Source organism: Xenopus tropicalis, chromosome 7 (genome assembly GCF_000004195.4).
Source record: "Xenopus tropicalis strain Nigerian chromosome 7, UCB_Xtro_10.0, whole genome shotgun sequence".
Taxonomy (NCBI): domain Eukaryota; kingdom Metazoa; phylum Chordata; class Amphibia; order Anura; family Pipidae; genus Xenopus; species Xenopus tropicalis.
Genome location: NC_030683.2, coordinates 38,934,215 through 38,948,453, shown reverse-complemented (window position 1 = coordinate 38,948,453; position 14,239 = coordinate 38,934,215). Strand labels below are relative to the sequence as shown.

At 39.3% G+C, this 14,239-nt stretch overlaps 1 protein-coding gene across 2 annotated transcripts in view; it reads right to left on the bottom strand.

Moving 5' to 3' along the window:
- ccar1 (cell division cycle and apoptosis regulator 1) overlaps positions 1 to 14,239 on the bottom strand; it is a 37,932-nt gene that overhangs the window by 10,369 nt on the left and 13,324 nt on the right. For both annotated transcript variants that reach the window (XM_012966785.3, XM_012966784.3), the window contains exons 11-17: positions 13,417 to 13,642; positions 11,924 to 12,037; positions 9,515 to 9,681; positions 8,654 to 8,864; positions 7,883 to 7,966; positions 3,492 to 3,677; positions 2,163 to 2,354 (exon numbers count right to left, since the gene is read on the bottom strand). In XM_012966785.3, the coding sequence (XP_012822239.1) occupies positions 2,163 to 2,354; positions 3,492 to 3,677; positions 7,883 to 7,966; positions 8,654 to 8,864; positions 9,515 to 9,681; positions 11,924 to 12,037; positions 13,417 to 13,642 (1,180 nt within the window). The remainder of the gene's footprint in view (positions 1 to 2,162; positions 2,355 to 3,491; positions 3,678 to 7,882; positions 7,967 to 8,653; positions 8,865 to 9,514; positions 9,682 to 11,923; positions 12,038 to 13,416; positions 13,643 to 14,239) is intronic.

Here is a 14,239-nt window from a genome sequence, read left to right as displayed (position 1 = left end):
TCCCCATCATCTGCTTCGGGGACACATGAACAGTGGGGACATACCAACACAGTCCCCTAATAATTAGGGAGAGAAGAAAAAAAGAGACCTAAGTGCAAGCATCCACCACAACTTAATGAACCTTCCTGCCAAAGTGAGAGTCAGATGCCGCAACAACATTGAACTGATAGAATTTGACAGATGAACAAATGTTGGTCCAGTTAGCTAGTTACTTTGCAACGCTATTCCACTGATGCCTGGTTCTGGAAGGCCTATGAAGTGCTCACCCTCCTAGTGGAAGAGTAGCGAGTCTGGAGAAAGTGATGCGGTCCTAAACAATACAAGCGCACCATATTGCTTCTTTGAACCATCTAGAGATGGATGCCTTGGAAGCGCCACTGCCCTGTTGGAATTACAAGCAAGGAGTCAGATATGTGGCAGGTGAAGTATCTTGTCCTCTGGAAGGGACACCCTCTGAGCCAGTGTGTCAAACTGCATCCCAAGCAACACCATGGACCGACTGGGGAATGGTTGAGGCAACAATCCAGTTCCTGGTTGGAGTCAAGACTGTGCTGGGCCTCCAAAAATGAGGGGGGAAGGTAGGTAACCTACCATGGATTACAGGACCCAACACAAGTTGTTCATGTACAAGGTTATTGAAATTCCCCTGCTGAGAATCACAGCTGTGACCACAGCCATGACTTTTGTGAGGCTGATGTTAGGCCAAACAGATGCTGTGAACTGAGAGTGCTGGTTCTTGAATGGAAAGCACATGTACTTCTGATGGAGAGGAAAAATGGGTGGGTGCATTCTTGTTGTGTAGAGCCACAAGGAACTGTCCGGGGGTCATAGTGGCTATTACCAAGTGGCAAGACTATCTTGAATTAATTTGGTTGTATAAATTTGTTGAGCTCTTTGACATCTAATGCCTAGCATTATTATCCATCCTTCTTGAACACAATGAAAAGACTGTATTGGTAGCTTTTGAAGCAGTCTGCGGGAGGAAAGGGAGTGATGACTTCTGATTTAAACAGGGAAAATACAATGTTGCAAATGGTCCTGTGCAACATGGTATGCTAGGCATGTTGTGCACCCAGGGATCATTAGTGAGCCATAGCCAAGCCTTTGTGAATGTGACAGGTATACTGTCATGTAGAACTAAGCTTCTTTAAAGGGCTTAGAGGTGGGTTTACATTTCTGCTGGGTGGTTCTATACCTATTCCCAAAGCTGCCCCTGCTGGAGGAGGTGTGGCAGGATGGACATAGTACTGAGTTTTTGCTGGCTGTGGGAAAAAAAACAACTTTCCTATGCAAAAGTAAGTATGAGTCTTGGGCTGTGGGAGCAGGGTGCTCTTGCCCCCTGTGGCCATGTCTGGACCAAATAAAGGTTTATTCTTGAAGGTAATGGAAGTTAATGGATTTCTTGGTTGAGAGGTCTGCTGACCACAATTTCATCCAGAGAGAACATGTTGCAGTGGTGGAAGAGCTAGGTTCTTCTGCTGTTATGTCCTGCCTCCTAGTGGTAGCAGCTCTACCCCACTGTTTCTCTGTCCCCCAAGTTGATAAAGGAATTTGCACCTTTTTTTATACACCTGCTAAGTATCTCTGCTTATGACATAGGCAAACAACCCACTAAAGTAGTAAGTAGTATTTGAAAGCAAGTACAAAATAATATAACTTCTGATAAAAAAAACTGATTTGGTTAAAGATTTTAACATTTCTGGCAGATTAAAAAATAAACTGTGGTTTGGTGCAACCAGTGTATAGCAGATAAAGCTAAGCAGTTTCATTGCCTTGAAACCACTGGCAAAATACAAGGCTAGTATATAGATGGTGTGTAACAGCACAGTACAGTGTCACTGCAGTGTGACAGATCCAAACACGGCCATTTGAAAAACATGGTACGTTACAGATCCTAATAACAAATAAGAGAAATTCTAGTCAAAAAGGACAGAAGAATTGTGCCCTGTGTAACGATCCTTACCTATATACTTCTTACTGCTAATGTATGCGAGTAAAGGCACAATCAAATAACAATTACTTTTCCTGAAATGTCACACTTTTTTTTTTTTTTTTATAAATTTACGCCTGATAGTTGAACTTACAAATGTCAACCTGTAGCTACATTTCTTCTTTCTACCATCAGGTGGCAGATAAACTAGAGAAGAATACAAATAACTCACCTCAAATGAATGCTCCTTATTGTCCTCTATTCGGTAGTCTAACAGAACACTTAAGGACATAATGCTGCAATCAAACTTTCCATTTTTTGCAGCCCAGTTTGGATGCACAATAATTGCTGGCTCATCAGGCAACACATATCTCTTTTCACGCCTCTGGCGTTCCAATTCCTCTTGGCGCTTTCGCTCTTCTTCCTAATAATTATGTACACATTAGTTATAACTGCATATGTACCACACTCCAGCAAAGCTGGTTTGTTTTTGGTCTATGAAAGTTCCTTTTAATTTGAAACACTAAAAGGAATACTCACAGAAAAACATGTTTATTTATTTATTTAAGTCTGTTTTTAAAAGCGCAAACAGATTTCTTTATATTTAATTTTGAAATTTGATATGGGTATAGACAAGTTCTTAGTTTCCCAGGTGCCTTCAGCCACGTGTGCTCTGATAAGCTTTAGTCTCTTTTTACTGCTGCACCAAGGTAACAGCTCCCTGACTCTTCTGCTAAAGGATTTAGCTGCCTCAACTAATAGGGCCAACACGGTGGGCCCCGGTGGCCCAGACTTGAACCAACCAGGGCGCTCCCTCAATCCGCCAGTCTCCCTCCCCCAACACAGCACAAGTGTGTTTCATGTAAGTGTGAAGGTGACGGGGTCATTGGGGGGTGCAGGGGCACCTGAGGCAGAAGCCTCCATGGGCTACTAGCACTGCTGGTAAAGTCCTACATTTTAACAAGTGGGTAAACGGGCAAAATGGCCTGAACAGAAAAAGAAGTGATAAAAAAAAAACAGCCATTTTTTCCTTGCTGGGATCAGTATTCCTAGGCAGCAATTTAAAATTTACCCTGCAATTTACCCTGCAGAGAACCATAATAGAAAATTACAATGTTACAAAAAAATATATCAAATGAAATTAAAAAGACCAACTGCAAATAGTCTCAGAACACTGTCTATATCATAATGAAATAAGATTCTGGACTGTATCATTCAGTCACCAGGTAAATGATTAATCAGAGCGTCCTGGAGATTATGCAAATATGTGCATACAAGAATATTGATCCTAAAACAACAAACTTATTTTGCCAAATAGTCGGGTACAAAAAAACTCATGTTTCCAAGCAAACTGTGTTTATCCATTTGTTAAGATGGCCAGAGGTTAAGATAAGGCTATAAAGGTAGAAAGATGACCTTCTAGAGCTTCCTAATGTTTATATTTTATAAAGCAGTAACAAGTACATCTAGGCGTTACTGTTCCTTTAACACTGGGAGTAAGGGAACGGCTAAATCCAAACTGCTTTACAACACACACAAAAAAAAAATCTATAATAATAACCTCTTTATCATCCTCAGACTTTCTTTCTTCCTCCTCTTCCTCTTCTTTCTCACATTTTTCAAGTTCTTTCTGCTCCTCTTTTTGTTCCTCTATACGTAGCTGTTTTGTTAGGCGAGCAATGAGTTGAGATTTCAGACCTTTAGAGCTAAGGGTTCTACTTTCTAGTTCCTTGCGAAGATCATTTACCTTGGAAAAAGAAGCTCTTGTTTATAAAGAAAGTTAACAATGCAGAATGTAATGTAATACAAGGTAACTGAGCCTAGCCCACTCTCACAGGCAGAAAGCTAAACTGCAAATGCTTTTATAATGGAACTAACAGGAACATGCTTTCTAAATGTTGTGGCCAGAGAAACACACACAAATTGCTTATATCTTTTCTTGCATAAATAAGGCTCTTTTCTGTATAATCTACACTGTATAGAAAAATAAACTGGCATATATTTCACTTTTCAAAGTTTGACAGGCCCGTTAAAGGTACACTTACTTCGTCAGTCATTATATTTGTTTATGCTATTTAGTAACTTGATTTAAAGAATTGTGAGCAAAATGTAAATGCAAAAATAGAAAGGTTTATTACTTTTTTTGTTTTTCACTCCACGTCAACCTTACGGCTTAGACTCAACCTGTCTTCAGGACACACCTGAAGACGGCTTGAGTCTAAGCCGAAAACGTTGAATTAAACACCATTTTTTTGCGTCATACAAGTCTTGTGAGTGTGGTTTGTTTGGGCTTACTAATTAAGTTATGTTAACCATGCACCCAGGCAGTACCTGGAGTTCTCTGTGTGCACCATTCCTGGACTTTTAATATATATATATATATATATATTATATATATATATATAATATATATATATATATATAAATATATATATATATATATAATATATATATATATATATATATATATAAATATATATAATATATATATATATATATATAAATATATATAATATATATATATATATATAAATATATATAATATATATATATATATAAATATATATAATATATATATATATATATAAAACAGGTCACAGGTGATATACTGTATAAATATATATAATATATATATATATAAATATATATAATATATATAATATATATATATATATATATATAATATATATATATATATATATATACAGTATATCACCTGTGACCTGTTTTATTGCATTCACTGTACACGTACAGCATTGGCTAATTACATAATGGTTTGGAAATGGGGATTGGGCACCTTTTTCACTCTGTTTAGATTGCAAGGGTATTTATATGTGAGATGATACACCGTTGTTTTATCCTTGATAAAGGTCCTAATGAGGACCGAAACGTTGGTTTTTAAACAATGAGTTTTCAATAAAAATTTTTTTTGAATTTTAAGGGTGTGCCGGCCATGGATTATTTCATGCTATATATATAATTATATATGAAACCAACTTTTAGGAAAAATGCTGACATAATAAACGTGTGACATATCTGTTCTCTGCAGAGAAAAAACTCTGATAAATCCTCAGCATTGAAGCAAAGGCTCCATTACACAATGAAAGCAGTCCTGTCAGCATTTGTTTTAACCCTTCAACTTTTCCTCCATTGACTACATAGGGTAATGGCACACAGAATGTTATGCCGCCAACTTGATTTCTAGCTCACTGGCTGGCTGCAAAAACATTGGTAAATACCTTTACAATGACAAAAATTTATCACGTACATATAAGCTCAGATGTTTCTAATTGGTAATTTCCTGACTGGCGGGCTAAGCTCAATAACCATTATTGTCAATGCAAAGGTATTTTTCAGTGAATTGCCATCTGCCTGCAAACTAGAAATCCAACAAGTAGAAAATGTTTGCAGTAATGTAGCATATACTAAAGGAGTCTATCTGCAGGAGTGCGCCCTTAGTGCTTATGCAAGGTGTATATTTCCCTGGGGAAAAGGCTGCACCGCTTTTGCACAGCAAAGCGTCGACAGCTGCAGGCAAATTTTAACTCCCCTCTGCCCCTTTTCAACAAAGTACCACTGAACGCAGGCACAAATATATTCATGGGGGCAGTGGCAATTCTCAGACAGAGGAAGGTAGTGTGCCGTTCTTGTTGTAAATGCAGGTAAGAAAAACTTCACTGCTGTGTTTACAAACTCTTTTGCTGCCTAGGCAAGCCCACCAAGGTAATTAGTAATACAGCTTTTTTAGCAGAACTTTCATGACATCCAGTTGTATTAGCAGTCACTCACAGTTTTCTCTATGTAGGAGTACATAATCAATAGATTGAGTAAATGTGATACCAACTTTCACTTACTTGTTCTTTGCTTCTGGCACATTTCCTAAATCATTTAAACATACACTAATCAAACTCATTTAGAGAGAACCTTTTTAAAGCCTTGCCAGTCTCCTAAATTACCTAGATCAAATTTCTCTCCTTGCCCTTGACTTTAATGCTCTCAGATATCTTGTATACAACGGACAAGACCTCCTCCATCCCCAGAGTGATACTTGATCTTCAGCAATTTAGCTTTTGCATACTATTTTCTAGTACTTCCAAAAACTGCAGAGGATCAACTTAAAGTTAAAATGAAGTCCCATCTCACAATTACTTTTTAATTATATAGCAGAATCACGCCCCCACAAAAAAAAAAAAATTCAACAACAGGTAATCAAACACAACTGAATGGTAACATTTGTAAGTCTAGTATAATATACACACTTTTCCCAGAGACTTATCTGCCATCAGATAATTCTTTACATTAATTATGTCACCTACTCCTCAAATAGAATCTGAATATATATCCTGTTTAGATATATTCTGTTATGTACTGCACCCTGACCTTTGCTTTTACAATCAGCAAAAAAAAAAAAGAAGTCCAAGGACACACATTCTCTATAGCGTCTACAAGACAACAAGAAGGCACACTGTTAGACAAAACATGTACACGCTTCAGTGTAATATGGTATGTTCTCACTCACTGCGGAGTTCAAAACTGCCTCTGGAAGCAATGTCAGCACAAGAACTATATTAAGGAAGTATGGGCTATTTATGGGTAATCAAAGGCAAACAAACCTACTGAAATGCATCCTCTAGGGTAGTGCTTTCCAACTATCATTCTGGGAGTTTGTTAGCATTTGGAAATAGTCGTCCCAAGTATTGGTCCCAAAGGTGTGTAATTATGTGCTGGGGTTTGCTTTGCTATCCACAGGGGAAATACCAGATAAGTGTTAAAGGGAGCACATAAAGAGACAAAGTAAAATGCAGAGTGTATGCAGGATCAAAATCAATATAGAGAAATAAACTGGTGGGAAAGAAACCCAAGTGATCCACAACTTTCAACTTGCTATCCACAGGGGAGGAGGCATATGGGTTTAAGAGTATATATTAATATGACATAATACAATTCTTTCACATATGAATGATGGGTGAAATCCCTACAGTGAGTGCCACAACACTGTGCTACCACCAGTAAAGCTCTTGTGATAACATGGGTGTGGTTTGAAGTTGGTGTGGTTTAAAAAAACAAACAAACAAAAAAAAAACTAGCTTCCATTATCGGCCCTCCACCATGAAGGCCAGAAAATTTCCATCCCTTGGTACCACAGAAGTTGGGCAGCGCTGCTCTAGGGTGATAAATTGCATTTCCCCATCTGGAAATGGGATGCCAAACACTATTTGCCTAATTGTGCCATGCTGAAGGCAAAGTTTGTAGAGCAAGAATAATAGTCTGGGGCTGGTTTTTATGGTTAGGACTCCTGAATGCAACATTCTTGCTTCTTACTCTTGGCAAGTTTGGGGAAGACCCTTTGCTGCCTAAAGCTGGCCATACACGCACCGATAATACGATATTCGGTGCGTTTATGGCAACTCAGCGAGGCGACCGATATCGCAGGAGGCTGCTGATATCGGTCGACTTACTTAACTTACTAAAAAGTCCAGCTTGGATTAAGCCCTGTAACTGTTAAACAGAGCTCAAAAGAGGGTGTTAGGAGAAAAAAAAACATGTTTCTACAGCAAAGAGCACAGCTAGAACAGAGTTTCTATGGAAACCAGCAATGCCATCTCTTCATTGGTTGCTAGACTGGAAGGTGTGTTTGGTATCCTGAACTGAGAAGAACTGAGCATGCTCAGTAGCCAAAGTAAATTCCTCAGGGAGGGACAGAGTGGATTAGAGAAGGAGAAGGAATACTAAGTCATTAAGGGAAAGCTGCAGCCTTACTATTAACCTATGAACAACAGGAGTGGCATATATTTATAGATTTCCAAGAGGCTGTTCACCAAATATTTTTTGTTTTGGGGGGGTGGTTTACAAAGGTCTATAGACATAATGAATTTTGTTCCCTTTGTTCTAAACATCTGTCTTTCCAAAAAGGACCATAACAAAAACACAAAAACGGATTAATGAAGGTACCTTCATTATCTTTGGGTCAAGCTTTGACCAATGAGTAGGAGTAGAAATTTCTTTTGCATCACCATCTTCTTTATCCTCTTCCTCCTAATGAAGACATATAATTACAAGGTTAACTGATCTGCTAAAAAAAGTTTTGTCGCAGGGTCGTGCAAGTAGCAAGGTCGCAATTTCTCATTTTCTTCTCCTAAAACTTTTGTGAAGGCACAAGAACATTCTATTTCTTTCACTGACAACTAATCAAAGCCAGATCTGTGAAACAAAGGATAATGAATAAAATGAATAAAATTAGGAGATACAAACACTGCTTGTCTACAATGACTTTCCAGTGTTCATATTCACGCCTCTGTAATTAAAGCCCCCCCCATGATAAATCCATTGCTGTCTACTTTGGACCCCATTAATTACCTAAAAACCAAAAAGGTTTTTTTTTTTTTTTGAAGTTATAATCAAATAGATTTTGGGATGAAACAGGTAAACGTATAAACATTTGCAAAGTGGTAAGACAGCGAGAAAGGCCACATATGTTTAAACACAGAGGCAGTTTGTGGCAACTATTTCTATCACAAGTAAAAACAAGCAAATTTTAAAATCAGCCATTTGGTATTTTTAGCGCCGCCACCTTTTCCCCTCCCCAAAGGCTGGTATTCACTAAACTTCAGACGACGCAAGGCATGTTCCCTTGAGGTGTGTGTTTAATGTGTGCTGTGCTTTGTGCCTGTGTTCCTGTGCCTGCGAGAAGCGGAAATAGAAAAAGGGATTAGCGTTCAGTGCCTGTTCTCCATCAGCTTCCTTGCGATCACCCTGAAGCTTGTCGACCAGCTGCTGCTTGTATCCACGGCACAGGTTTTCCCACTCTGAGCGGGTGGGAAGGCAATGCCAAACATCCGGGAAAAATAAAACCACTGTCTCCACATGAGCAGGAACCGTACGCCCCTTGTGGGTCTCCTCAGGGCGATGGTAGCGAATCTCTGCAAAACGGTACCTGTTGCAAGGGAAGAAGCACGTTGGAAAACCAAAATCTATAATGCATTTATTAAAAGAGCCTAGTTTTCTGGTAGCACATCAAGAACAGCTAGGTGGTTATCTACAAAAAATAAAAAAATAATAAAAAAAAAACAAGCACAATTATCCAAGCCATTGTTTTTCTTCAGGTAAGTCAAAGCATTGTTGTGAGGTTACTGCAAAAATGAAAGAAGAATTATTGTGTAGCTGTATGAATATCTACAAGTATTTAGAATAGATTTACAATTTAACACAGCATAACTCATAAGAATCCAGACAAATTTAATAATGTTCTATTTCAACAAAGCTTGAAATACCGTTAGAAAACACGGCAACAATTTTGTTTAATGGCAAATTCATTGCAAGAGGGGTTTCTTCATGACGATCTGTAGCTGGGTATGAAAAAAAAAATAAGTCTTTATAAAGTACATAAACGTTTGACAAAAAAAAGAACCAGTACACGTTCCTTAACATTAATCAGTGAGGAAAGTAAAAATACACTACATTTGGTACCTACCAGAAAGTAAGTTATTATCAAGTCAACTGCATAATTCTAGAGCCATGAAGCAGAGAACCACCACAAATATTAAGAAAACAGAATGCTACCCCCACCTTAGGAAAAGTACTTACCACTGGGTGCACAAGCTCAGCTCTATGCCAGTCAGGGCCTTACAACAGCGGACAGCTGTCCTGATGAGTACAGAAGGGTCTTTATCTGGATTAGGTCCATCAAGGGAAGGAGACCAGTGTCCTCCTATTGCCATAGCCTCATCTTTACCTTTCATTCCAACTAAAAACTAAGCAGAAAACAGAAATAAGTACTTCCAGCATACACTGACACAGCCTAGAGTTTAATGGGAAAGTAAAACAAACATTTTTTCATTAACAACATCACCTATAAACTCTTCTATTTCATATTAAAACTTCATTATTATAATTGTTTTTTAAATACAATGTATTAGCTATTTGTCCTACAGTTGCATAAGACAAAATACAGCGATCGGGCATTATGCAGGGCGCAGTTTGTGATCAATAGATTGCGTTAAGGCCTGACATTTGTAAAGCAAGACTTAAGCTGGCCAAACACGCACCATATTATCGTATGAAACAAGGTTTTGTGCGGTAGTGTGTGTATGGTGGATCAATATCACCAAATAATCACCTTGGATATCAGGCGTCTCGTCAATGGGGCAGGACAAAAGATTTTGATTGGGTGTTGTTAAAGGCACCCAAGCAAAAGCTGCGTTTATGGCTGAATCACCAGATGGGGTAGAAATGGATCGTTTGGCCCTAGGCCAAGCAATCAAGTTACAATAACAGAGGTTAGAGACGCCAGAGTGAGAACCAAATCAATGAGCCAGATATGCTGCTGAATTGGGTTAAAGGACTCAATCATTATCAGCAGCTTAAAGGAGAAAGAAAGGTAAAAACTAAGAAAGCTTCATCAGAAAGGTCTATGTAAATACAGCCATAAGCACTCACAGAAACGCTGCATTGACTTCTCTGAAAAAAGATTAGTTGTGTCTGTAATTCCTGTGCCACAGACACACAGCTTTCTATTTCCTGCTCCCCCCTCCCTCAAGAATGCTAAGAACTCACTCTTCCCCCTTAGGAATGTGGATCTGAGCCAATCAGCAGGAAACTGACTCATAGGGGCTGATTTACTAAGACACGATTTCGAATCCGAATTGGAAAGATTCCGGTTGGAAACGAACATTTTGCGACTTTTTCGTATTTTTTGCGATTTTTTCGGCGTCTTTACGATTTTTGCGTAAAAACGCGAGTTTCTCGGCGTCTTTACGATTTTTGCGTAAAAACGCAACTTTTTCGTAGCCATTACGAAAGTTGCGCAAAGTCGCGATTTTTTCGTAGCGTTAACACTTGCGCGCAAAGTCGCGCCTTTTTCGTAGCGTTAAAACTTAAAAGGCGCGACGTTTCGCGCAAGTTTTAACGCTACGAAAAAATCGCGACTTTGCGCAACTTTCGTAATGGCTACGAAAAACTCGCGTTTTTACGCAAAAATCGTAAAGACGCCGAAAAACTCGAGTTTTTACGCAAAAATCGTAAAGACGCCGAAAAAAATCGCAAAATTACCGATCATTACGAAAAAAACGCAATCGGATGCATTCGGCCCGTTCGTGGGTTAGTAAATGTGCCCCATAGTCTAACTAACTGAGCATGTTCACTTGGGTCTGCATGTCTGTGCAGTAAAGAGGCATTATGGGAACTTTCTTTACACAGCTTAGCAGGAGAAATATGGGGAGACTTAAGGGCACTATTGAGACAACTGAAGGTATGCCTGCAGCTTGAGATTAACTCTTTGTTAGCCTTTCCTTCTCCTTTAAGTCTACAAGTGTATGGCCACCATTAGAAAGCTGCGCTGACCTTAAGATAAGCAGCTCATTCCAGTGATTAGTACAGCTGTAAAATCTTACAGGGTCAGAAAGAAATATGAAGGGGGACACTTTAAGGCAGATGTCAACTGCATCTTGAATTAAGCCCCACACAACAAATTTAGCAGCTCTGAAAGAGATCTGCTGAGCAGACAGCCTGGCATTAGCAGTGTGCGAAGATTTACTTTAAAGGAGAAGGAAAGGTAAAAACTAAATAAGCTTTATCAGAAAGGTCTATGTAAATACAGCCAAAAAACTGTATCAGACTTCAGTATCAGACTTTCTCTCTCAGAAAAATCCTTCATTCCCTGTCTGCACAGCTCTCTTTCTCCCTTCCCTTCTCCCCTTCCCATAAGAATTCAAAAGAATTCACTCCCCTCCTGTCAAAATGTGTGATCTGAGCTACCAGTAGCTATAGCTACAACATGGAAGCTACTGAGACCAAGCTAAAATGGCAGCTGCTATCTTAAGCAAACAGAGGGAGCTTCTAGGGCTGTTACTCAGGTATGGTAATGCTTTCTGCCGATTAGATATAGTGTTCTAGGTGGCATTTATGTGGCAGTAAAATGCCAAAATGCCTTTTCTTCTCCTTTAATGTTATTTCACAATAGTTGGAGACACAGTAGGTCTGTAAATACACTGATACCTTTATTAATCTTGCAGGATGCTGAAATCCTTCCCGAACTTCTACAGAATCCTCAGCAAGAGCACAAGACTTATGATATAATTCTTCCAAGGAAGGACTTGCTAACAGCATTACCTGTTTAAAAATATATTTTAATGATGAATTAGATTCATGTATTATTTTAAGTGAGAACAAAAAACATATTTATGAAAGTCTTAAAATATTACAAAAGTTATAAGCCATATAACTCCTCAGAGAGAAGCCAATCCACCTATTTTTCCCCATTTGGTTCTTTATTCCTAGGTTCATACACAGGAAATGCAGTACATGTAAATTATACCAAGCATGCTTAAGTTATTTCTAGGTTGCAGCTTTTTAACAATTGTTTTAAGAAAGCTTAAACAATAATTTGTATATAAGCTAAATCAAAAGTTGCATACATAGGATACAATTGACACAGTAAATACAGTAAATGCCAGCAACTAATGTGTAGTTAGTAACAGCTGCTCTGTTACAGACTTTAGTAGAATTTGGAAAGAACATTGAGAGGGGCTGACGCTTTCTTTACTACCGTATATACGCGAGTATATGCAGAGTTTTTCAGCACCAAAAATGTGCTGAAAGTCATATTCGAGTATATGGATTTGAAGTAACTTGGTGGAGTGCGTTGCGATCACCCCCCCCCCCCCTCTTCTCTGTGCGCTCCCAATCTCCCAAACCGGTGCAGGCAGCAATAGACCTCCCTCTGCGCTCTCCCTCTCCTCTCTGTGCGCTCCCAATCTGTATGCCGGCGTGTGTTGAAGTAACTCGGTGGCATGCGTTGCGAGTGCCCCCCCCCCCCGCACGCACGCACTCGCGTCCACTTGGGGGTGCTCGCAACGCACGCCACTGAGTTACTTCAACACATGCCGGTATACAGATTGGGAGCGCACAGAGAGGAGAGGGAGAGCGCAGAGGGAGGTCTACTGCTGCCTGCACCGGTGCTCGCCACTGAGTTACTTCAACACACGTCGGCATACAGATTTGGAGCGCACAGAGAGGAGAGGGAGAGTGCAGAGGGAGGTCTATTGCTGCCTGCACCGGTTTGGGAGATTGGGAGCGCACAGAGAAGTCTATTGATGTCTGTATCGGTCAAAGGGTCCTCCATCCACCTTTCCCTAATCTTCAGCTGCCAACATGATATATTTATGAAGAGTTCACAGGGGGTTACTCTGAGTGTGCTTTATTATTTATTTGATTATTGAAACTTAGCAGTAGCTGCTGCATTTCCCACCCTAGGCTTATACTCGAGCCAATAAGTTTTTCCAGTTTTCTTAGGTAAAATTAGGTACCTCGGCTTATACTCAAGTATATACAGTAGGTCTGGTACAATTTCCACAGTGGTCAGGTTTCAGGCATTAAAAATTAAATGAGAGCAGAAGTTTCCCTGAATCCTAACATCCTTTACATTATCATGCCCTCAGGATGTATTGCTGCTGCCTTAGCAAAGGAGTTTAGTCAGTCATGACACTAACCTTAGCACTGTATGTATGATCAGCATCAGGAGGGTCCACAATGGCAGTGTTTTTCTCCAGAGGATCCACTTCCTTATGCATAATATAAAAGTTGCTGTAATTGCCCAGCTGAAATGGGCGTGAGATAGGAAACGCATCAACCCATGTGAACTGAGCATCAAAGAAATCACTAGGAATGTAGAGATTCTGGTAACGCCTTCTGAGCTCCATTGTGTCACAACCTGGGCTGTTTGGTATAAAGAATGTAATAAAATATATATTCATGTTTAATTCCAAATAAAAAAAATTACATTCACAAAAGAAATAAGGCAAAACATTTCACACACACATAAAACAAATAACAGTTGGTTTGGGGATCGAGGATCTGACAATGCACCATATTGGCCAGTTCATGGTGCAAGAGATGAGGAAGATGAGCCACAGCTTATCTTCACTTTCTTTTCTTCCAATTGTTTGTGCACCTTGCAGGAATGAATGGAACAATAGAAAGCCAGGCAAACTGTAAGTGACCTCTCATATGCTCTCAGATTTTTCAACCTGTAGGATGATTGGCAATCGTGTGTACCAGTTCAGTTTGTGTATAATATACCACCCTTTCTGACAAGATCTCATTAAGCTAATGCCAAATGTGCATTTATTTCTGAAAGTTTTAAACACTGCTGAATGAGCCCTGCTGAATGGCATAATGCCAAAATGGGGGTATAATTTCCCTTTAAGTCTTACAGTCACAATCCAAATATTGAATAAGCCACCAGAGGATTGTGATACTGACTGAGAAGGCCCCAATACCAGGGATGATAGGAACAGTCTGGATGAGTCTGAC